Here is a 23,052-nt window from a genome sequence, read left to right as displayed (position 1 = left end):
CTGCCTTCCTCTCTGCTGTTGCTCCTCCGAGTCTATAATGCCCCGAGGGCGAAGGAGGCCTAACTCTGTCGGCGGGTCCCGCGGGCAGCCGGTGTTAAGTAAATTCTTCCAGCCCGTGGGATGCTTGCAGGCAACCGCTTCTGCCTCGGCTCGTTTTCCTCCTGCCGCCCTCAGCTCGGCTGAGGAGAGAAGCGAAGGCACTCCGGCGGCCCCAGCGGTTGCCGTGCAGACGGTGCGCGCCCGGCTGTAGCGGGACGGGGCTGAGGGGGAGGCGGGTGGCGGTGTGTGTCTGACTGACTAACTGACCCTGCTCTAACATCCTCCTCTCTTTGTACTATTGAAGCACGGTCCCGTCATCTCCCCCCCCCCCCCCAATTTACCTGTCTCCAAACTAGTGTCCTCCAGGTGTGCCGTGACTGCCTGGGGGATGCTGGGAGTTGTAGTACAGCCCATCTGGAGGGTGCCAGATTGGATAAAGCTGTCCTCCTATTTTACAAAGCTGAGTACTTCACACCCCATAATGTCCCTGGAACAAGTAATGTTCTTGAGGCCTCTCAGGATCTAGAATTCCCTCTTAATGTAGCTCACTTCTTAAAGTCATTTGGGGAAGCTTGGGCCCTTGTGTTAAGGTCACCTTCCATTCTAGTCTTTGAGTATTTTGACCAGAGTTAAGCACACTACTTGTCTTGTAGATAATCACAACTGACTTTCCGAATAGTGATTAGAAGTGATACTAGAGGGACTGAGTGACTGTAGAGAACTGCTAATCTTTTTTTTTGAAAAGCTATGTTTAAAAGGCTCTATATCTTTTATATTGATTTTGACACTTCTATCCTGCCCATTTTGACACACTTGTATCCCATAATATTAGAACGTGGGCACCCAACAAAATTGATTTGGCTGCTGATTCAGGGTAGACAAAAGAAAATAAAGGAGATTAAACAAATTCATGGAGGATAGGTCTGTCAGTGGCTATTGGCTATGATAGCTAAATTAATCCTCCATGTTCACGCTGGGGCGCAACAGAGGAAGAGGGCTATTGCCTTTAGGTGGGTTTCCAAGAAGCCTCTAATTGACTACTGTGGAAGATAGGATGCAGGACTACATAGACCTTGATCTGATCTAATAGGGCACTTCTAAGGAACTCATAAAAGAATAACTATTTTGCTCTTATAAGAAATCTATGATGTACATTAACCTGAGAGAAAAAGGATATGATATGACATAGCCATCCAGTGAGCTTAATGGTGTAAAAGGGACTTTTTGAACCCAGCCATCCTTGTCCAAGGCTAACTATCTGATATAATGTCCTTGGAAGCGCAGGTTTGCATTACACATTAGCCCTGATTTGCCAAGGCTGCAAATCGGCCCACAACAGCTGTTCTGTATCTATAAGATACAGAGAATTGATACCGAGCCTCATAGGTTTCTTGTAAATACGTGGGGTTTAGTTTCAAGCAACTCCATTTAAGGTGAGAATGACACATTGCAACACATTTTGCACATATAAAAATGCTATACTCAGTGCTCAGGGGTAAATGCAGCAAAAGATGTAAGGTGTAGCCAAGCTCTGGTTGATTTCTCTAGAGAAGTGAGTTCTATCAGGAAGATTGTGCATCCAAATAAACTGAGACCGGCCATCCCTGGTCTCCAAGTTCTGAGGGAAAGATCTCGCTGGCCTGCTTAGCTTGACCATGGGGGAGGGGGTTCTTTGTTGCGGCACCCACGATGTGGAATATCTTCCATATTGAGCTGAGGTGGACTCCTAGTGTGGAGTGTTTCAATCGACAACTTAAAAACATGTTTGCCCAGGTGTTTCCTTGGCCGGTAACTTCGTTATTTTTATGAAGTTTTAATGCTTTATAATTGTTTTTTTGTTTTAATTATTGGTTTTTATTCCATTTTAGCATGTTTTTATCTTGTACAATGATTTGGACTTTTTAAAAATGAAAGTGGCATAGAATTTTCCTGAAATAATAGAATAATAATGTGAGTCTATTGATGTAAAATTTCTGGAAATTTTGATGCTGTGGAAAAATTGGAAATTTGAGGGGAAATTGGAAATAAGCAATACTTCCCCAACCTGGTGACCTCCAGATATTTTGGACTTCAGCTGTCATCAGCTGCAGGCAGCATGGCAAATGGTCAGGAGTGCTGGGCGCTGTAGTCCAAAACATCCAGAGGGCACCAGGTTGGTGAAGTCTGCTTTAGGATCATAAAGCAGCCTTTCTGTTCCTAAAGTTATTTATGTATAGCTTAGTTTGCTCATAAAGTTATTATATTTTAGAACTTTTAAAAGTAAACACAATTAGTGGATTTGTAATTATTGTCTGAATAGATTAGAACTACATTAAACGACTGCTATAGTATCAGAAACACAGGACTCTATAGAACAAAAACCAAACTGTCAAGAAGGTATGTGTCAGATATTATTGGCTAATTATGAACTTGAAATCTTCAACTGTCTTTCATATAAAACAGCCTTCCCCAACCTGCTGCCGTCCAGATGTTTTTCACTACAACTCCCAGCATTCCTGAACATTGGAATGGGGCTGATGAGAGTTGAAGTCCAAAACATTTGGAGGACACCCCGATAGGGAAGGCTGATACAAAAGAATATAAAATCTCAAATTCTATTCATTTGTTTTCTGTGCTTCTAAAAATTTTGCACCATGCTTAATCACATGGTATTGTATTTTTTTAATTATTGCATTTACACAACAATAAAAATTTCATATCGTAGCCTGAATAGATGTATACAGCTTGTTCCTCATTTTGGATAGGTCTATCTGCTCTCTGTTTACCATTTAATTTATTTCATAGTACAAACAAATTGAACTTGCTTGAATTACTGTTTTGCAGGCTTGTGAACCTGTTGGGAAAAAAAGAAGAGTTGTAAAAAACATAGAACATATTGACAAGAGTTCAAAGCCTCTGCAAAGTAGAATAAAGGAAGAGGGGAGTACAGTGAGTATGCTGGACACTGGTGAGTTCTGAATAAATTGTCTGGCTATGACTATCATAATAACGTGGCTTTTTTTTTTTTTAGACATCCCCGGCCATTCAGTGTCTGAGATCTGGGTGCCAAGCTTTTTTTAATCTGCTGCAGGAGTACCGAGGTTCTGCCTTCTTACTATAGTTTACATAAGAACATAAGAGCCATGCCGGATCATACTAAGGGTCCATCTAGTACAGCATTCTGTTCACACAGTGGCCAACCAACTGTTGGCCAGGAATCCACAATCGATATGGGTGCAATAGCGCTGTCCTGCCGATGTTCCCCAGCAATTGATGTATATAAACTTACTGCCTCTGATACTGAAGGCAATTAGCCTATATCATGTAACCCACCCCCCCGATCCAGAAGCTGCTCCAGAAACCTGGGGTGAGGGGGTACCTCTGGAACTGTACCCACTGTTGTCACCTGGGAATCTGGGAGCAGCACAAGGTTAATGAGCATTTGAACTACAATCCTATAACCAGTTTCCTGGGAGTAACCCCCATGCATAGATATGTATAGGATTGCACTGTCTCTCGTTCAGGGATTGGATGATGTAATGTTAATTTTGTCAGATTCCAGTGAGAGTTCTGTCAAAGGTAAAAGTACTTGACCATCTGTTTACAAGGTTGATCCTGCTGCATATGCACATTTCTTGATTCAGGATTAGCACAATCGTATGCATGTTTGCTCAGAAGTAAATCCCACTGTGTATAGTAGGGCTTATTCCTTGGTTAAGTGTTCATAGGATTACAGCCTAAATGTTTGATTTCCATTTATATTTTGTACATTACCTAAATGGGCAAGGAAATGGAGGCAAGGATAAAGAAGGAAGCAATATGTAGTTGTTTGCATTAGATGGGCTTAGTTATAGACACAGTTACAGTGAGTAAGACATGGGAACTGGGGAGGGTTTTTTTATGCTAAAGGATTCCCAGAAAAGGTGAGTTTTGATGAGTAATTTGAATGAAGCAAGAAAAGTAGCATTACCCAGGTGTTGTGGGTCCCATGGGATGGTGAAATTGCTGCCCCTCCCCCAGTTCATGGAGCCACCCTGTGCGGCTCCATGCCCATTTCAGGCCCTGGGAATGCACAGCGCACCAGCTGCGGCCGTTGGGATGGTCCCGGGACTACAGCAAAAAGCGGGGTAACTAGGAAACCAGTTATCCCGGCATAATGGAGGGGTCGTCCCTGCCTGACCCTGGGATCCCTTGTGCATCATTTTGACACACGGATGATCCAGGGATAACCCCGGAAAAAAGGGCTGGTGTAGACATGCCCAAAGTGAGAGATAACCAGAGCCAGATCAGAGGTTTTACCAAGTGGTCAGTATCAACACGGTAGGATAGTAGTTGAGGAAAGCATGCAACGGGAATAGGAGGGTTTGGGAGAAAATAAGAAAAGTTCAGTCTTGGACATACTGAGTTTATGTTGAAAGAAGTTTTTTGCCTATATTTGCTAATAAAGGAGAACCAAAGAAATATACCAGCCCTCGAATATGCTCAAAAACCCTTGATAGATTGAGAGAGTTTTCTAACCGTTTGGAGCATCCAAGTAGTACAATTCATTCAGAGGCATTTCATGGAATCCAATCTGTGGATTTGAAACAATGCCAACGTTCTGTGCTTGGAAATGATGACATGACTGGCACCCGGCATTCTCAAAACGTTAGTAAGGTAAGCATTTTTTCAGTACCTCTTAACTCAGCATCTGCCCTCCAAAATGTGAAGGGTTGCTAAGTCAGCAATAATTTGTTCCTAAATCTGGGGGCAGTCTGATGTTTAAAGTTTTGGTTCAGTAGAAGATAGAACTCGATGACCATGGTTACAGTTCAGAAGAGTCAGTAACATGTGTAAAAGAAAAGCAGTTCATGCACATTTCTTTCCCTTTTCCTTTTTGCATCAGGAGTTCCCTTGTGCAATCTCAAGCTTGTTTTTTCTAAAATATTTTTATTAGTTTGAAAATTCAATCTGAAACTACTTTTAAGCTTCCTCTTTCTTTAACGTAGTGTTTGATGGATTGATGGGAGAAGTTCCTGATAGAAAACCTATGTGTATGGGGGATTTTAGGTTTAATTAGGACTTTAAAGTTAATTGAATCTGCAGCTGATGATTTGCTGGAAAACACAATGAGCTGAAAGTCTTTTATTAATGAAGACATTTTAAAATGTATGCTGAGTTCAAAAATAATGCCCTACTAATTTATAGATTCATAATCTATAAATGTTCCAAAAAGCATTATTAGGTATCAAATAACTGTTACTCTTAATAGTATGTAATATTTTCTATTGAACAGAATTGTAGTAATTGCAGGAGGGGTTAAGATCTGGGAGAGTTGGAGCTAATGTAGGAGATTTCCCTCCCATTGTAACCAGTGGAAGGGAAAATGGAAAACCTCCGCTCTGCAGGGAGAAAAAGACAAAACAACAACAACAAAAAACCCCACAATCCTTCCATCTTCTGCCCTTGCTGGGAGATCTGCTCTGCTTGTACTTAGAATTTCTTGGTTAATTGATATGTGATTATTAATGCTAAAATAATGATATTTGACAGTGGTAGAATTTTCCTTGAATTCAGCAGGACTTACACCCAGGTAGGTAGGTATAGAATTGCAGCCCATCATTGGTTTACAAGGTTTTATAGATGTAGACTGATCATTCCAGGTATCGGTAGAATAATGACTGCAGTTTTTCTTCTGCTCCTCAAAGGACATCTAATAGACTTTGTGCTCCCAAATTTTCTCTACATGTTGAAAATTTAGCTTTTTAGTCTTTGAATAATGTGCTTAAAATACCAGATAGGGAACCAGACAGAAAAACTTTGATAAACTGGAAAAAGTTTGTTGATGGGGCACCAATAACAAAGCAGGCAGACTAGTCCAAACATCTGCGGCTAGAACATTTTTTTTATTTGCAGTGCTGGCTTAAAAAGTAGATGACCTGCTAATCCCCCTCCCCATTCATTTTAACAGTGTTGTTATAAAGAGAAGGGTGTGGCTTCTGAAAACTTGTCCATCTTCTAAATGTGATCCTAAATAAAGATGGACACTCCAATTTATGCTGTCACAGCAGTTATTAGTAATAACTGGGAGGTTTCTAGTCTTCATCCTTGATCTTCAGCTTGCTTCAGACTCCAAACTAAAAGTGAATGATCCCACTTTAATAATTAATACTGTCCATATATGTGACCCTAGTTTCTGCTGTCTCTGTTCCTGCACCGTAGGTACTTTGTCTTCCACCTTTTCATCACTATTTTCTCATTAGCTTAGTAGCTACCGTTGCCTTTCTGTTGAATTATTACTTGGATTACATTTGGGAATGCAAGCTACATTTTACAGCTTTGGCAGGGTTCCCAACTCTGTTTACTTCTTGGGTCCAGTCCTGGCACTCTATCACCGAGTTAGGGTTTGTGAAGTTAGGATGCTATGAAGTTAAAATGTTGGGCTGGAATTTAGATCTAGATTAATTTCTTAGTTCTGACTGGAAAATTGTAACATGTATCTAATGCAGAGCAAATCACACTATTTTTTTTACTGTGTGTTTAATTATGTGTTTTTTCATGCTTATGTGTTTTCTTCTGCTCATAGGAAGAGACGTGGCTTAGCATGAGCCCATTTTCTGCCTCGAAAACAAATATTGAAGACACTCAAAATACATCTCATACAACTCTCAATAAAACAACCAAAAGTGTATATACACCGCTTGAGCTCCAGTTTCTAGAAATGAAAAATCAGTATAAAGATGCTATTTTGTGTGTTGAGTGTGGTTATAAGTACAGATTTTTTGGAGATGATGCCGAGGTAAAGCACTTTTGACAACAGCATTGTGTTGCATTTATACATTGCTATTACTAATATTGTGCATGAAGGTTTGAATGTGAAATCTCTAAATCAGGGATGCACAACCTGCAGCCCGCATGCAGCCCATGAAGTCAGTGGTACAGCAGCTCAGCTGATCTTCCCTACCAGTTTCCTTCTCAGAGCCTGTCCCTGCAGGGAAAAACTCTTATCTCCAGTCATCAGCTAATTTGAGAAAAGAGCTTTTCTCTGCTGGGATGGTGGGGATTGAGAAGGGCCAGGGGAGGAAGCTGCTGAAGTATTCACTCCTGCTTACTTCTGGGGCTTGTCCTGCAGAGGTTTGCCTTGCTTAATTGTGAGAAGCCATTCTTACTTCTATGTAGACATAGAGAAACTATTTAAAAAATGCTGCTGAGTGATTCAGTCCTGCTTACTTAAGAGTAGACATACAGAGATTTGAGATGCAGAGAAACTACACACTGCACCTGTGGTGTGTATGTGCATGCTTGTACAGCCCCCTTTGCACTGAAACGTTTGTGCAGCCCTTTTCTACAAGTATCCAAGTGCACAAGGAGCTAGGTGGAATGGCCATGCGTATCTATTGGAGGAGGAGGACATAGCCACAGCCACTGCATGCTGATTGCGTGGGCCTGGACAGACTCTACTTTATCTAAGTTTATTTGAAAAACTTTGGCACTGTATTTATTCATTTAGCAACATATCTACAATGCAGTTGTTTGCAAGGCAGAATGCTGTTGCTTCTGCATAACCTTATCTGTAGCTTTTCTTATATTGAAAAACTAGGTTGGCGCATCAGATTAATATTGGAAAAGAAAAGGATTTTAAAAAGTTAATGTGATTGTGTGATTTGAGCTTCTGTATCTCCAGGTAGAATGATATAAAATTCATAGCTAGTATCATGTTAACAAGGTTGTATTTTTCTTCTATCTGTTTTTGGGGACTTTTTTTTGAAGATTACTTCTATTTATTTCATGGATATGTCCTCATTAAGCAGGTGCTATATGCACACAAGAGTTCTATGACATTTGCAGGGCTGTCAGAATGAATTGCTAATTATTGTCATGTTTTATAGATTGCCGCTAAGGAGCTGAACATCTTCTGTCATAAAAATCACAACTTTATGACTGCAAGCATACCAACTCACAGACTATTTGTTCATATTCGGCGTCTTGTAGCAAAGGGATATAAGGTTTGGCTCTTTTTATTTGAGCTTACTGTTTCATAGTTGTCTTTCTTTTCTTTTTTTACAAATAAATTAAAATATTATTTTCAAAATAGATGATTACCCCCTACTAGCACTTTTTGTTTCAGCCTTTTTAATAGATTAGGAACCCAGATATTGTAGAGCTGGAAAAAGTGCAGAAAAGGGTAACTAAAATGATCAGGGGACTGGAGCATCTCCACTATGAGGGGAGGTTACAACAGCTGGGATTGTTCAGCTTGGAAAAAAGGAGGCTGAGGGGAGACATGATAGATGGTACATGGTGTGGAATCATGCATGGTGTGGAAAATGTGGATAGGGAGACATTTTTCTCCCTCTCCCTTAATACTAGAACCTGGGGTCATCCCATGAAGCTGATTGGTGGGAGATTCAGGACAAATAAAAGGAAGTACTTCTTCACACAAAACATAATTAAACTCTGGGATACACTACCACAAGATGTGGTGATGACCATCAGTTTGAAGCTTTAAAAGGGGGTTGGATGAATTCTTAGAGGAGAAGGCTATCAATGGCTCAGTGCAATCTCCAGTATCAGAGGCAGTAAGCCTGTATACACCAATTGTTGGGGAACATAGGTAGGAGGGTTCTCTTGCACCATGTCCTGCTTGTGGTTCCCTGGTCGACAGCTGGTTGGCCACTGTGTGGACAGAGTCCTGGACTAGATGGACCCTTGGTCTGATTCAGAATGGCTCTTCTTATGTTAATATGCTATTTAATTATTGGCTGTGGCAACCCTTGTGATTTTATTTACAGATACCTGTGACATTACCTTCATCCTAGTGTTGTGATCAGGTGTTGACAAATTTTGAATTGCTTTGATAACCAACCAAAATTTTGTGGTCTCCAGAACATGCTCCAGCCTCAAGGGGCGTTGTTTCTGATTTGGGTTGTATCTCTCAAGTGCAAAGGCAAGCCAACATGACCCTCCAGTTCAGAATTGACTAGGGATTGCAGAGGTATGCCAGTTTTCTTGGCCTCTACAGCTGTTGGACGGTTCAAGCTCCAACTACCTGGCAGGCACAAATGCACTTCAGCTATACTTCTCCTGTTCAGAGCCAGAAAGGGAAGTGGAAGTGTTGTTTTATTTATTTTGTTTTTATTTATAATTGCATTTATATCTTGCCTTTTTTCTTGCAAGGAACCCAAGGTGGCATATATAATTCTCCTCCTCTCTTTATCCTCACAACAACACTGTGAGGTGGGTTGGGCTGAAAGTCTGTGACTGGCCCAAAGTCACCCAGTGGGTTTCCATGGCCGAGTGAGGACTAGAACCCGGATCTCCCGACTCCCAGTCTGACACTGCAGCCACTACACCACACTGGTGTAGTGAATTCATGCTAGTGTCAATCACTCCGACTTAATGTTTGGAGAGGGGATGGGGATCATCTCTTCTCCTCTGCAGATCTAATGTTGCAAGGAAGCCTTGCACTCAGTTTGGTTGCCAGAGCCTGGCTTAGGAGTCACTATATTGAGCAAGGTGAGCAAAATTGTAGAAAACCACAGTTAATTAGATTAAAAGACAATGAGACTGAAGGGGGAAATGGCACTGAGAAGATGCAGCACTACATGCAGAACAACATCAAAATAACATAACTATGGCAGTGAAATTAGTGTTTTTCAGTCATTTGTTTAGCTGCATTGAATGGGCTAATTTTGTACGAAGTATAGAAATTAGCTAATATTCATTGCATCTTAGTTGCTATATTTTAGTAGTTTTTCCACACTTCCTTTACTCCTGTTTTGTATCTTCTCTATTGAATGGTGAGCTTCATTATGTAGATTAAAGAAAAAACCCATTGCTCCTTTGCTTAAATGTGGTGCAAGAACAGTGTACACTATATCAGGGTTACAGGATAAGAAAGTTGTAGTTGGAATGATTTAATAGGCCTGATTTTTATCCCTACCCATCTATAATTCCATACTGTTAGTATTAAATGTGATTTTTTTTCATATCTCATTGTTTCTTAGTTGCTTTATTTTTGCTTCCTTTGCAGGTAGGAGTTGTAAAACAAACAGAAACTGCTGCTTTGAAGGCTGTTGGAGAAAACAGAAGCTCTCTCTTTGCCCGAAAACTAACTGCACTGTATACGAAATCTACAATTCTAGGAGAAGATATCCTTATATTTTAATTGATATGGATTGCTTTTATTAGGAGTAACTATAGTAAAGTCAAAATATTGTAATATATTGAGCTGCATCCAGTTTTTCTTCATGATGAAATTTGTCTTCCCATACCTATTTCATATCTGTTTCAGAAGCTCCATATTTTCTCAGGCTGCAATCCTGCATTCACTTATCTCAGAGTAAGCACCCTTGAACTTCATGTTACTTCTGAGTAGACTAGTATTGTATACAAGTTCAATTGCAGCTTTTAAAGCTCAGCTAAAAACTTTTCTTTTTTCTAAAGCTTCTAAAACTTGATTTTGTTCTGACTTTTATACTGTTAGTTTTACTCTACCTTGTGCCTGTTTGGTGCATTCCCCTTCTTACTGTTTTATTATGATTTTATTAGAATGTAAGCCTATGCGGCAGGGTTTTGCTATTTTATTGTTTTACTCTGTACAGCACCATGTACATTTATGGTGCTATATAAATAATAATAATAATAATAATAATAATAATATAACTAATCCTCCTTTCGAGGCAGGCAGTTGGTTCTATATTAACACATACATCCTTTTTCTGTCCCTGCCCCACCCCAAACTTTGTCAAGCTAGAAATAATGGCTTTTCTATACCTGATTGTTTTTCATTGTCTTCAAATGGTATTACATTATATCGGTATATGATGGCACACATTATGATATGATCATATCAATAATACTGTTCGTCTGTTTCACGAAGCTAAAGAGAGACAACTAAAATGATCAGGAAAATTAAATTATTTTCCATTTGAGAAAAGGCAAAAGCATTTGGGGCTTTTTAGTTGGTTAAAAAAGAGTAAGCAAAGGGAGGTTAATAGAGTTTTATAAAATGAATCATGTTGAAAAACAAAATGTTCTCCCTCTCCCATAATATTAGAATTCGGGGTGACCCAAATGACCTTGACTGAAGTGTGAGAGAGTATTTTTCACACAGTGGTTCGGTTCAGATGTAATTACCTGAATCCAATAAACCATGGTACATTGGACTATGTAAGAACTACGATTTATCTAAACATCTGTTTTCCTTAACATTTGGTAAATGTGAATCCTCTTCTGAAGCTTGATAATCTTTTGGATGCTGAGGAAATGCCATCTGATGTCTGTGATAATTATCTCCTCTGTATCTCTGAAAGCAAAGAGAATTTTAGGGATAAGAGTCAGGACATTGTCATAGGCATAGTGGTAAGTATTGAGGAATTTCTATGGTCTTGAGACTTTTTTTATACTTGTACTCATTTATAGCTTGAGTGGGTTCATAAAGAAGTTAATATATCTTAACTACATTTTGGTGTACTACCATTTGTTGGACTTGGAACCACAGAAGTGCCAGCTGAAATGAGTGGGCAGAAGGTGACTTTCTCGTCCCTTCCTCCCTGGCAGCTCCTCGGGTTCTTCAAAAAGCCTCTCTTGAATGGGGTGGGTTGTGGTGTGAAGGGACTGTGGGGATGAAGGTTGGCCAAAAATTGGGTGGTGGTGGTGGAGGAAAGCATCTGTGAATGAAGCTCCCACTCAACAAAGGTTCATCTGATGAATCCTGTTACCATGTGTCCCCCACCCTCACTACAACACAAATCATTTTGGAGAGTCTCCAGTTGTTTGGTAGAGGCTCTCCAGGGGACTGCCAAGGTGAGGAATATCATATTTTGCTGACACCCTTCCAGTGCTTCTTTGGGTCTAAGCTAGGTGTTCTTTTTTTATATACAAGAATTTATAAATTGGATAGACTGTGTTGCACCTGAGCCCCATTGATTTGAATGGGAACTAAGTGCAACTAACTTAGATACAACCTGATATAAGCAAATTTTGAAAATTGCTTGGTATTGATAGCCTCTATAGAATGTCATGCCTTGTTTGTCTGCTCATGTACAGCAGCAATGGATCCACACAGTCACTTGCTGAGATGGTAAAGTTCTGTTCTAGGTTAGCAAAGAAAAACCTATTTACACTTCTCAGAGAATCTAGTTCTCTCTCTTCTCATATACTAAAATTTGTTTTCACTTAGGAAAAATAATTGACAGTGATGCAAGGAATTGAAGTACTACTTCACAAAATGCACCATTAATTTAAGAAATGAACTATCACCAAATGTAGTGCTGGCCACAAGTGTAGATGTCCTTTAAAATATTTAGATAAATTCATGAAGGAAGGGGTTATTGAAGACTTAAACAACTGTTGCATAACCCTAAAACAGACCATGGGTTATCTGAGAGCTGTTTAATCCTCAAATGACCCCGTTTGCCAGGCTCAGACATAAGAAATCCTGGCCAGGGCTTGCATATTCATAATGGTGGCTGACACACATTACAGCTCCTCGAAAGTAAATTAACCCACAATGAGTTGTCATGTCATCTGAACCAGGTCGATGAATTTAACTGCTGTATACTTTTAATACATTTTGCATGGTTATATAGTATTATAGTGTTTGGGGATGTGATTGTCAGTAAACTCATGTAGAATTATGGGTGTAAATTGGGATAACAAACTTATTTAGACCATTCTATTTTTCCGTTTTCTCATTTTTACATTTTATTATTGTTCCCTAGGGAAAAAGCCTTTTCATAAATAGCTGAAACTGAATGATATGTTTCTTTGCTGATTCATTATAGCTGTCTTCAAATTTCTCCATTTAGGTGTTCAATAACCATGTTATAGATGCAAGCAACCTTGGAGTTGCATAGGCTTATGCTAAAATAGCAATTTAATAAATTAACAGTGCATTCCTATATCTATCTATTAAGAAGTACCATTATGTTCAGTGAGGCTTACTTCCAGGTAAATGGGTATAGGATTGCTGACTAAATATTTTATTATGTTTACATTTGTTTTCTCAGGCTGTACAGCCTACTACAGGAGAAGTTATCTATGACAGATTTCAGGATTCTATAGTTCGTTTAGAGTTGGAAAGTCTAATTTTGCGCCTGCAGCCTGTTGAGATTATTCTTCCCAAATATGTGTCAGATCAAACTGAAAAGCTTATCAACACTATGACTTCTATAAGGTAAGTTTCTAAGTAGTAGATGTATTTGATGTTTTGATTTGGATATCAGTGCCATTGAGATAGACCAAGGCACCAATGGGGGGAGTCAGATGATATAAAATTAAACTGGGAACTAAGGCTAGGTGAAAATATTCTGAGTTGAAAGGAAATGGAAAGTTGTTGTTAAGGCATTTATGGTCTATTGAGGACTGTAAAGCTACTTAGTTATTTATTAAAATAGTTGTTGTTTGTTCATTCAGTCGCTTCCGACTCTTCGTGACTTCATGGACCAGCCCACATCAGAGCTTTCTGTCGGCTGTCGCCACCCCTAGCTACCCCAAGGTCAAGTCCGTCACCTCCAGAATATCATCCATCCATCTTGCCCTCGGTCAGTCCCTCTTCCTTTTGCCTTCCACTTTCCCTAGCATCAGCATCTTCTCCAGGGTATCCTGTCTTCTCATTATGTGGCCAAAGTACTTCAGTTTTGTCTTTAATATCATTCCTTTGCAGTCCAAGGCACTCTCAGAATTTTCCTCCAACACCACAGTTCAAAAGCATCTATCTTCCTTCGCTCAGCCTTCCTTATTTTCCAGCTCTCGCAGCCATAGGTTACTACGGGGAATACCATTGCTTTGACTATGCGGACCTTTGTTGTCAGTGTGGTGTCTCTGCTCTTAACTATTTTATCAAGATTTGTCATTGCTCTCCTCCCAAGAAGTAAACGTCTTCTGATTTCCTGGCTGCAGTTAGCGTCTGCAGTAATCTTTGCGCCCAGAAATACAAAGTCTGTCACTGCCTCCACGTTTTCTCCCTCTATTTGCCAGTTATCAATCAAGCTGGTTGCCATAATCTTGGTTTTTTTGAGGTTTAACTGCAACCCAGCTTTTGCACTTTCTTCTTTCACCTTCGTCGTAAGGCTCCTCAGCTCCTCCTCGCTTTCAGCCATCAAAGTGGTATCATCTGTATATCTGAGATTGTTAATGTTTCTTCCCGCGATTTTAACTTCAGCCTTGAATTCGTCAAGTCCAGCACGTCGCATGATGTATTCTGCGTACAAGTTGAATAGGTAGGGTGGAAGTATACAACCCTGCCGTACTCCTTTCCCAATCTTAAACCAGTCCGTTGTTCCATGGTCTGTTCTTACCATTGCTACTTGTTCGTTATACAGATTCCTCAGAAGGCAGACAAGATGACTTGGTATCCCCATACCACCAAGAACTTGCCATAATTTGTTATGATCCACACAGTCAAAGGCTTTAGAATAGTCAATAAAACAGAAATAGATGTTTTTCTGGAACTCCCTGGCTTTCTCCATTATCCAGCGGATATTGGCAATTTGGTGTCTAGTTCCTCTGCCTTTTCTAAACCCAGCTTGAACATCTGGCAATTCTCGCTCCATGAATTGCTGGAGTCTACCTTGCAGGATATTGAGCATTACCTTTCTGGCATGTGAAATAAGTGCCACTGTCCGATAGTTTGAACATTCTTTAGTGTTTCCCTTTTTTGGTATGGGGATATAAGTTGATTTTTTCCAGTCTGATGGCCATTCTTGTGTTTTCCAAATTTGCTGGCATATGGCATGCATCACCTCGACAGCATCATCTTGCAATATTTTAAACAGTTCAACTGGAATACCGTTGTCTCCTGCTGCCTTGTTATTAGCAATGCTTCTTAAGGCCCATTCAACCTCACTCTTCAGGATGTCTGGCTCTAACTCACTGACCACACCGTCTGAGCTATCCCCGATATTATTATCCTTCCTATACAGATCTTCCGTATATTCTTGCCACCTTTTCTTGATCTCTTCTGTTTCTGTTAGGTCCTTGCCATCTTTGTTTTTGATCATACCCATTTTTGCCTGGAATTTACCTCCGATGTTTCTAATTTTCTGGAAGAGGTCTCTTGTCCTTCCTATTCTATTGTCTACTTCCACTTCTGCGCATTGCTTGTTTAAAAATAATTCCTTATCTCTTCTGGCTAACCTCTGGAATTTTGCATTTAATTGAGCATATCTCCCCCTATCACTGTTGCCTTTTGCTTTCCTTCTTTCTTGGGCTACTTCCAGTGTCTCAGCAGACAGCCATCCTGCCTTCTTGGTTTTGTTTTTCTTTGGGACGTTTTTTGTTGCCACCTCTTGGACAATGTTGCAAACTTCTGACCATAGTTCTTCCGGGACCCTATCTACTAAATCTAGTCCCTTAAATCTGTTCTTCACCTCATTAGGAATAGTAGGCAAGAAAAATATGCAAATATTAGCAGGTTTTAATTTTAGAATTGAAGCTTGACTCAAAGTTAATGGTTGTTAGTTAGCTGGTTAGATTATTACATTTATGTGTCACTTCACACAACCCTGAAGTGCTTTACAAAGAAATAATAAAACAAAACTAAAATGACCAAGTAGTATATATATAAAATAACGTACTCATTAAAATCAGACAAATTTACAAAATATACATATAAAAGATCATCAAAAGGACAAAAATCCATTCCTCCACCCTGCACAGGAGTGAACAGCAAAATGCCTGGGACAAGAGAATTTTCTTCATCAGGCATTTAAAAGATGAAAAAGTTGGTGTCAGATGAGCTCCCCTCAGGAGAGCATTTCTTCATTGGGAGGCCCATTTTCTCATTGCTACCTTCTGAACATCTTCTGGGGTGAAGGACACAGAATAGCCTCAGATGTCGATCTCAGGATCCTGGCAAGTTCATTTGGGGAGAGGTGTCTCTTTAGGTATTGGAATCCTGAGCTTTACAGGCCAAAACCAGCACATCAAATTGGGCTTGGAAAGAAATTGGCAGCCAGTAAAGGTAGGCCAGAACACCTAGTTCAGGTCAACATCTGGCTGCCACATTTTGCACTTGCTGCAGTTTCCAGACCATTTTCAAAGGCAGCCCAATGTAAAGCACATTGCAGTAAATCAGAGTGTAGGCCACCAAAACGGGGCTAGCTCAATCCAGATAGGGTCGCAGCTGGGCCACCAACTGAAGCTGATAGAAGGCACTGCGTGCCATGGAGGTCACTTGTCCCTCCATTGATAATGATGAATCCAAGAGTACCCCCAAGCTGTACACTTGCTCCTTCATGGGGAGTATAATTCCTCTAGAACTTGTTGCACACCCATCCGCACTAAGCAATCACCTGTTAACAGTGTTGTAGTCTTACCTGGATTGACCTTCAGTTTGTTGGTCCTCATCCAGTCCATTACTGAGACCAGGTAGCAACTCAGCACATCCATTACCACATCTGCTTGCAATAGAGGAAAAAAAAATGTGTTAGCATACTCCAAAACTCCAGATGATCCCACTCAGAAGTTTTATGTAGATGTTAAACAGCATGGGGACAAGAGTGAATCCTGTGGAAGACCACAGTGATGGTTTCACAGAGCCCGAAAACTAAATGGGTTTAAGGAAACTGATTAGAAACAATATGTCAAATTCTAGTGTAACTATGCCTGTTGAAATAAAATCATGTGTCCATAGAAAATATATTTAATCATAAAACAAATATGTACACTTAAAATTTGAACAGAATGGTCCTCATAAATCCCAAACGCGTTTCGACCCACAAGGTCCTCATCAGTGGGAAAAGAATTTTATAGATTTTTAAAAACTTTTTAATGCAATTTTGTTTTTGCCTCAAATACACGGATTTCCAATAGGACCTGAAAAGCAGAAACGAAAACAGAAATATTGATTGCCAATTGCCTATAAGTACTATCCCCACCTTGAGCCCAAGAATCTGATCAAATGGTAATTATTTTACCAAAAATTGTCTCCTAAAAATCTTCAAAGATATAGCATAAAAGATGGGGGACTAGGCGTTTCCTACTGTCTCCAAGAAACCTTGAAAGGTTGTCACACAGAGGAGGGCAGAATCTCTTCTCGATCATCCCAGAGTTCAGGACACGGAATAATGGGCTCAAGTTACAGGAAGCTAGATTCCGTCTGGACATTAGGAAAAATTTCCTGACTATAAGAGCAGTATGACAATGGAATCAGTTACCTAGGGTGGTCGTGGGCTCTCCCACACTAGAGGCATTCCAGAGGCAGCTGGACAGCCATCTGTCAGTATTGCTTTAACGTAGATTCCTACATTGAACAGGGGGTTGGACTCGATGGCCTTATAGCCCTCTTCCAACTCTACTATTCTACGATTCTATAAGTCACCTTTACAGGCTAAATGTATGTAATTAATCTGGAATTAAAACCCTAAGCATGCTTTAATTTTTCAAATAGAAAAGTTGTATAATGAAATGATTTGCTGTGATAAACACTTCACCACTAGAGGGTCCTACAATATTTGATTTTGGTTAGTGCCTCATATAATGCTACTGCCTTTATTCTTAAATACTTTATGTAGTCACAATCTATTCAAAATTATACATTTTAAGTCATAGTTTTAATGGAAGAAATGGAAGCATTTATTTATTCTAGGGATCTATAGCTGCTTTTCAGAAATTTTCCCATTGTGGCTTATAAGCATAATAAAAACAATTAAAAACTAAAACGAAAAACAACCTCGTGCAGATTATGAACAAACTACTTTCCCCCTCTGGAATGCCATTTTCAACTTTACTATAAAGTACTTCTCAAATTTCTGTACTCATTATGAGAATTTTGTCCATTGTCCATTATGAGAACTTTGTCCATTACAAATTTGTTCTCTCCTCTTTCTCTTCTGCCATTTCACTGGCCAAACAGAAGCACTACTCAACGTTGATCCAGTCAAATGCTAGGCACCCTCAGCGGCTCTTCGCGTCCTTCAATTCTCTTCTGAAGCCTAATCCACTATCTCTCCCCGCCTCTCTGTCTGCCAATGACTTTGCCTCTTTCTTCAATGCTAAAATCCAAACTATTCGCTCCGATCTGGCCAGCTCTGCTCCGCTTCCAGCTCCTGTTCCTCACCTGTCAGTTCCTCCTGCAACTCTCTCGGCGTTCCCTTCGGTCTCAGCTGATGAACTGTCTAAAATACTGCGCTCGTCGAAGCCTTCCACTTGTTCCCGTGATCCGATTCCCTCTCGCGTCTTTATTAATCTTATCCCCGCTATCCTCCCGTCCTTGCTTCACATCATTAATTCTTCTCTGTCCTCTGGTTCATTTCCTTCTGCTTTTAAACATGCTACAGTCTCTCCCATTCTCAAAAAACCCACTCTTGATCTACTATCTCTGTCTAACTACCGACCTGTCTCTCTGTTGCCTCTTGTCTCAAAGATCCTGGAACGTGTGGCCTACTCTCGTTGTCTTGACTTTCTCTCTAGTAACTCTGCTCTGGATCCCTTTCAATCTGGCTTCCGTCCTTTGCATTCCACTGAAACAGCCCTTACCAAGATCACCAATGATCTTCTTACTGCCAAGTCTAAAGGCCATTATTCCAATCTTATTCTCCTTGATCTAACTGCAGCCTTTGACACGGTTGATCACGATCTTCTCTTAGATTCCCTCCATGACCTTGGACTCTGTGGCTCTGTCTATAACTGGTTCGCCTCCTATCTAGAGGGTCGCTCTTTCAGCGTGTCGGCTAACGGCACCTCGTCCTCCTCTTTTCCCCTTTCAGTAGGGGTTCCGCAAGGCTCGGTGCTTGGCCCGTTGTTGTTTTCTTTATACATGCTGCCCTTGGGTAAGCTTATTCAATCTCATGGCCTCCAATATCACCTGTATGCCGATGATACACAATTATATCTCTCATCTCCAGAACTTTCTCTTGATGTTCACGATCATATTTCGGCATGTCTTTCAGATATCTCAGCCTGGCTGCTTCATCGTCGTTTGAAACTTAATATGGCAAAAACTGAACTGCTTGTTTTTCCTCCTAAACCTTCTCCTCACCTCTCATTCTCTCTTACTGTCAACGATGTCACGCTTACTCCGGTCAAGGAAGCTCATAGTCTTGGTTTTATATTTGATTCCTCGCTCTCCTTTATTCCTCATATCGAGGCAGTAGCTAAATCCTGTCGTTTCTTCCTGTATAATATTGCCAGGATTTGACCATTTTTGTCTGTCTCTTCTGCCAAGACTCTCGTTCATGCACTGGTTATCTCTCGGTTGGACTACTGCAACCTTCTTCTCTCTGGCCTTCCTTCGTCTCACATCAGTCCGCTGGTCTCTGTCCACCACTCTGCCGCTAAGATTATCTTCTTGGCCCGCCGCTCTGACCATGTCACTCCACTTCTGAAATCTCTTCATTGGCTTCCAATTCACTCCAGAATCCAATATAAACTTCTCCTGTTGACCTTCAAAGCTTTTCACGGTCTAGCTCCTGCCTATCTCTCCTCTCTCATCTCACACAATTGCCCCGCTCGTGCTCTCCGCTCCTCTGATGCCATGCTTCTCGCCTGCCCAAGAACCTCTACTTCCCTTACTCAGCTTCGTCCTTTTTCTTCTGCTGCCCCTTACACCTGGAACGCTCTTCCAGAACTCTTGAGAACTACAAACTCAATCACAGCTTTTAAAACTCAGCTAAAAACTTTTCTTTGCCCTATAGCTTTTAAATATTGAGTTTGTTCTGACTCTATACTGTTAGCTTCACCCTACCCGGTGCCTGTTTACACTTCCCTGTGCCTGTTTGCATTCTCTTTCCCTCCTTATTGTTTACTACAACTTTATTAGATTGTAAGCCTATGCGGCAGGGTCTTGCTATTTACTGTTTAATCTGTACAGCACCATGTACATTGATGGTGCTATATAAATAAATAATAATAATAATAAGTGAGCAAGTAGTGGCATTGATACTGTTCAGTTCAGACATTCTTTTTCATATCTTTTATTCACTTCCCACTGCATGACTGCAAATGCACAGATGAGCCACAGAAATCTCCACGCTCTCCTGAGCATGAGACATGTTTTCCCCTCCTATTGATAAATGGGTTTGTCTGTCTTTTCTCATGTTGAGGAAAGAAGAAATCCACCAATCGTTCTTGGTTCTCTCTTTGCCACTTTGGTGAAAGGATCAATAGAGTTTCTCCAAGCTAATCAAAGTTGTAACTGTCAGAATAGCTTATTAATGTATATTAAATTCATTTTTGCCCCTGGGTAGGTTTATCATTTTGTTGGGTTGCACTCATAACACAGAAGTGGTTGTTAAAATAATGTGACATACGTGATGAAAAGGCTGATTCATCTGATGGTAATGCACTTTGTATGACTTGTTTGGAGGAGGAGCATAGTGCTGGTAATGGAATGCATTAAGGTTAATGCATTCCGTTAACCATTTTGTGGTTAAACAGCATGGTTTAGCGTGTTGTCTGAATGGGACCAGTATCTGCCAATATAAAGGCAATATATGCCAACCACTCATTCACAAGGTTCCAAGTGCTAGAGCCTCACCATTGAAGTCATTAGTTATAGGGGATACATCTCCTGTAGGAAATGTTTCCCTGCTGAGTGAGTCTAGGTCAAAAATTAGTTTTGGACTTGCTAACATCTGCTGCAGCACCTAAGCATAAGGAACAGAAATCAAAAGAGTATGACTTTGATAAAGAGTAGGTTATGTACCTAAATACCATTGGGTACTGACCAAAACAAAGGTAGCATTTATAACACATAGATGTCTCTCATGGAACTATGTGAGAGAAGATTTAAGAAACCACTTCCATTGAGCATTGATTATCCATATTTGAGACGATAAGGGAGATTATCTGTGTCAGAGAGAATGTATGCTGTCAGATATGGATGTGATCCCTTCTGTATCAGAGGATCAGAGATGGGATGAAGAGTCAATGATTTTGGCATCCACTCTTAACGTGAAGATGAATAAGGCATCAGCCAAATTCCTAAAGAGATGTCCCTTAGTTGGCCTTGTGTTCAAGTAGATGTTTGTAGGACGTGATTATTCCAGTTCAAATCTCATTGACGTAGGCCTTAGCTAGACCTAAGGTTTATCCCGGGATCGTCCCGGGGTCGTCCCTCCCTGCTCCCAGGATATCCTGTGTGTCATTTACATGAACAAGGATGACTCTGGGACGATCCCGGGATAAACCTTAGGTCTATCTAAGGCCTTGGTCACTCATTAAGAGATTAGGATTGATGTTCTTCATTTTGTGATGCAAGTGAAAGACCACATGCAAGTTGGCACAGTCCTTTCCCCCCACAATTAATACTTTTTAGAAGCTTAGAAGCTATGTTTCTTTGCAGGTCTAATGAATCATACTATAGAGATAAAACAAGTGAACCTTCAGTTATGTATTTCATTTAATTATTACTTTTATATTCTGCCTTTTTCCTCTTGCAAAGAACCCAGTGCAGCTTGTATGATCCTTGTCCTCTCCATTTTATCTTCATTTATGCTTTTTGCATGCAGTGTTGAGACAAAAAGCTCATCTGAGATACCAGATAAGCAGTTATCTGACTCAGAAATGAAGTCCAATTCAGAACCACAGTTCTCATTCTGTCATCAATCCCAACTGAGCCAGTGACCTTGTTTGCACGTAATGGCAAGCAACCATGGATGAATTTCCCTACAGGCTTTGATGTTTTGCATTTTAAAAATTCAAGCTGCAGTATGTGGGGTTGCTGCAGCTTGTCATGGGTTGTTGGATTGGTTAACAAGCCACCCAGAACCCATGATCTATTTTATGGTTGTGGGTGCTTTGTTAACCACCCCAACAGCCTGCCCTGGCTTTGCATGGAACTGCCATTAATTGCATTCCTTAGGAGCTTTGCCTCTTTATAGATGAAGGACAGAAGATTTCAGGATGAACTTTTGTCTTTTTGTCTCTTTGCAAAAGGATAAAGGGAGAACAGGTTCTGAAAATACTGTTCTAGGTGGATTGTTTTGACTGTCAAAACTGGTTATAGCCTAGCTCAAGGGCAGTGTCTGTTGGAAATGTAAACACATTCAACAAGAGCTCAGGCAATATCTGCAGCTGTCAAGATGTTCAAGTAAAGTAGCCACTGTCTGTGCCTTCAGCTGTTATCAAGCACTGTGCCATATATGTTAATTTGAAAAAAGAGGCAGCTTTTGCAAGTACTTTTCAGCAGTTCTGTGAAGAATTAAAAGGCAGTAGGCATGTGTTACCCTTTCCGCTTTAGATAAAGAAAGGCAGGTAAAATATTTGTTGAGTGGAAGAGGGAGTATACTTTGTCCTACAGCCTGCCTGCACATGCAAATTTTGTATTGTGTAACTGCACAGAGCCAACTGAAGAGCATCTACCTGTTTTGTTACTGAACAATGTGAAGGTGCTTGCAAGCCTAAGACACTGTATTCAGTATGAAAGTAAAGTAAGTATGTAACCAGAGTCAAAGTGGGACTGAACAGGACTGTTGCAAAGAAAAACATATCTTCAAAAGTGCCCCTGCTCGTCAACAGTATACTCACTTTGTTTGTACGCTTAGAAATTCTTTAGCTTTTTTTCTGAAGATTGAAAGCAGTAAGAAGATTGCCTCATATTGATACCTATTATACTGTTATGACCTATTATACTGTCAGCTGCTGGAAATAGATTGCTGAGAAAGTCTGTCTGTTTTAATCAAACACAAATAACCATGAGAATATGGACATGCAAAAACATCATTTGGCATTAAGGTTTGCCACAGCGTTTTGTAAGCCTTGTGTTATAAGCTGATGTATAACAGCCTAGAGTTGTCATTACTTGGACCAGCTGTTAACAATCAATTGCTTATTAATTGGTCACTTTAATTGATTTTGTAAAGAATGTCCTCCCCCTCCCCCAAACATACACACACCTTACATATCTGACATCTCCTTCTTTATTTGTTATATTTTTAATCTGTCTATAGACATTTTCTGGGCAGATTTCAAAATCTAGAAGAATAAAATACATTATAAAAGCAAGTTATAATACAAAACAACAAACAGCACTGAATTAAATATAAAAAGATAGCCATAAAAACTGAACTCTAAAATGCCTGGGAGAAAAGAAAGATCTTTGCTTAGCAC

The 23,052-nt window shown here is 40.2% G+C and overlaps 1 protein-coding gene across 1 annotated transcript in view; it reads left to right on the top strand.

Annotated features, from left to right (window-relative positions):
* Positions 1 to 37: 37 nt before the first annotated feature.
* The window catches only part of MSH3 (mutS homolog 3), an 89,553-nt gene continuing 66,538 nt past the window's right edge, over positions 38 to 23,052 (top strand). The window contains exons 1-8 of the mRNA XM_063129668.1: positions 38 to 232; positions 2,863 to 2,986; positions 4,466 to 4,674; positions 6,584 to 6,796; positions 7,887 to 8,003; positions 10,031 to 10,150; positions 11,221 to 11,361; positions 13,011 to 13,177. Of these exons, the coding sequence (XP_062985738.1) occupies positions 38 to 232; positions 2,863 to 2,986; positions 4,466 to 4,674; positions 6,584 to 6,796; positions 7,887 to 8,003; positions 10,031 to 10,150; positions 11,221 to 11,361; positions 13,011 to 13,177 (1,286 nt within the window). The remainder of the gene's footprint in view (positions 233 to 2,862; positions 2,987 to 4,465; positions 4,675 to 6,583; positions 6,797 to 7,886; positions 8,004 to 10,030; positions 10,151 to 11,220; positions 11,362 to 13,010; positions 13,178 to 23,052) is intronic.

This window comes from Elgaria multicarinata, chromosome 6, assembly GCF_023053635.1.
Source record: "Elgaria multicarinata webbii isolate HBS135686 ecotype San Diego chromosome 6, rElgMul1.1.pri, whole genome shotgun sequence".
NCBI classification, from domain to species: domain Eukaryota; kingdom Metazoa; phylum Chordata; class Lepidosauria; order Squamata; family Anguidae; genus Elgaria; species Elgaria multicarinata.
The sequence above is the reverse complement of the archived record's forward strand: the minus strand, read 5'-3'. Positions and strand labels throughout refer to the sequence as shown.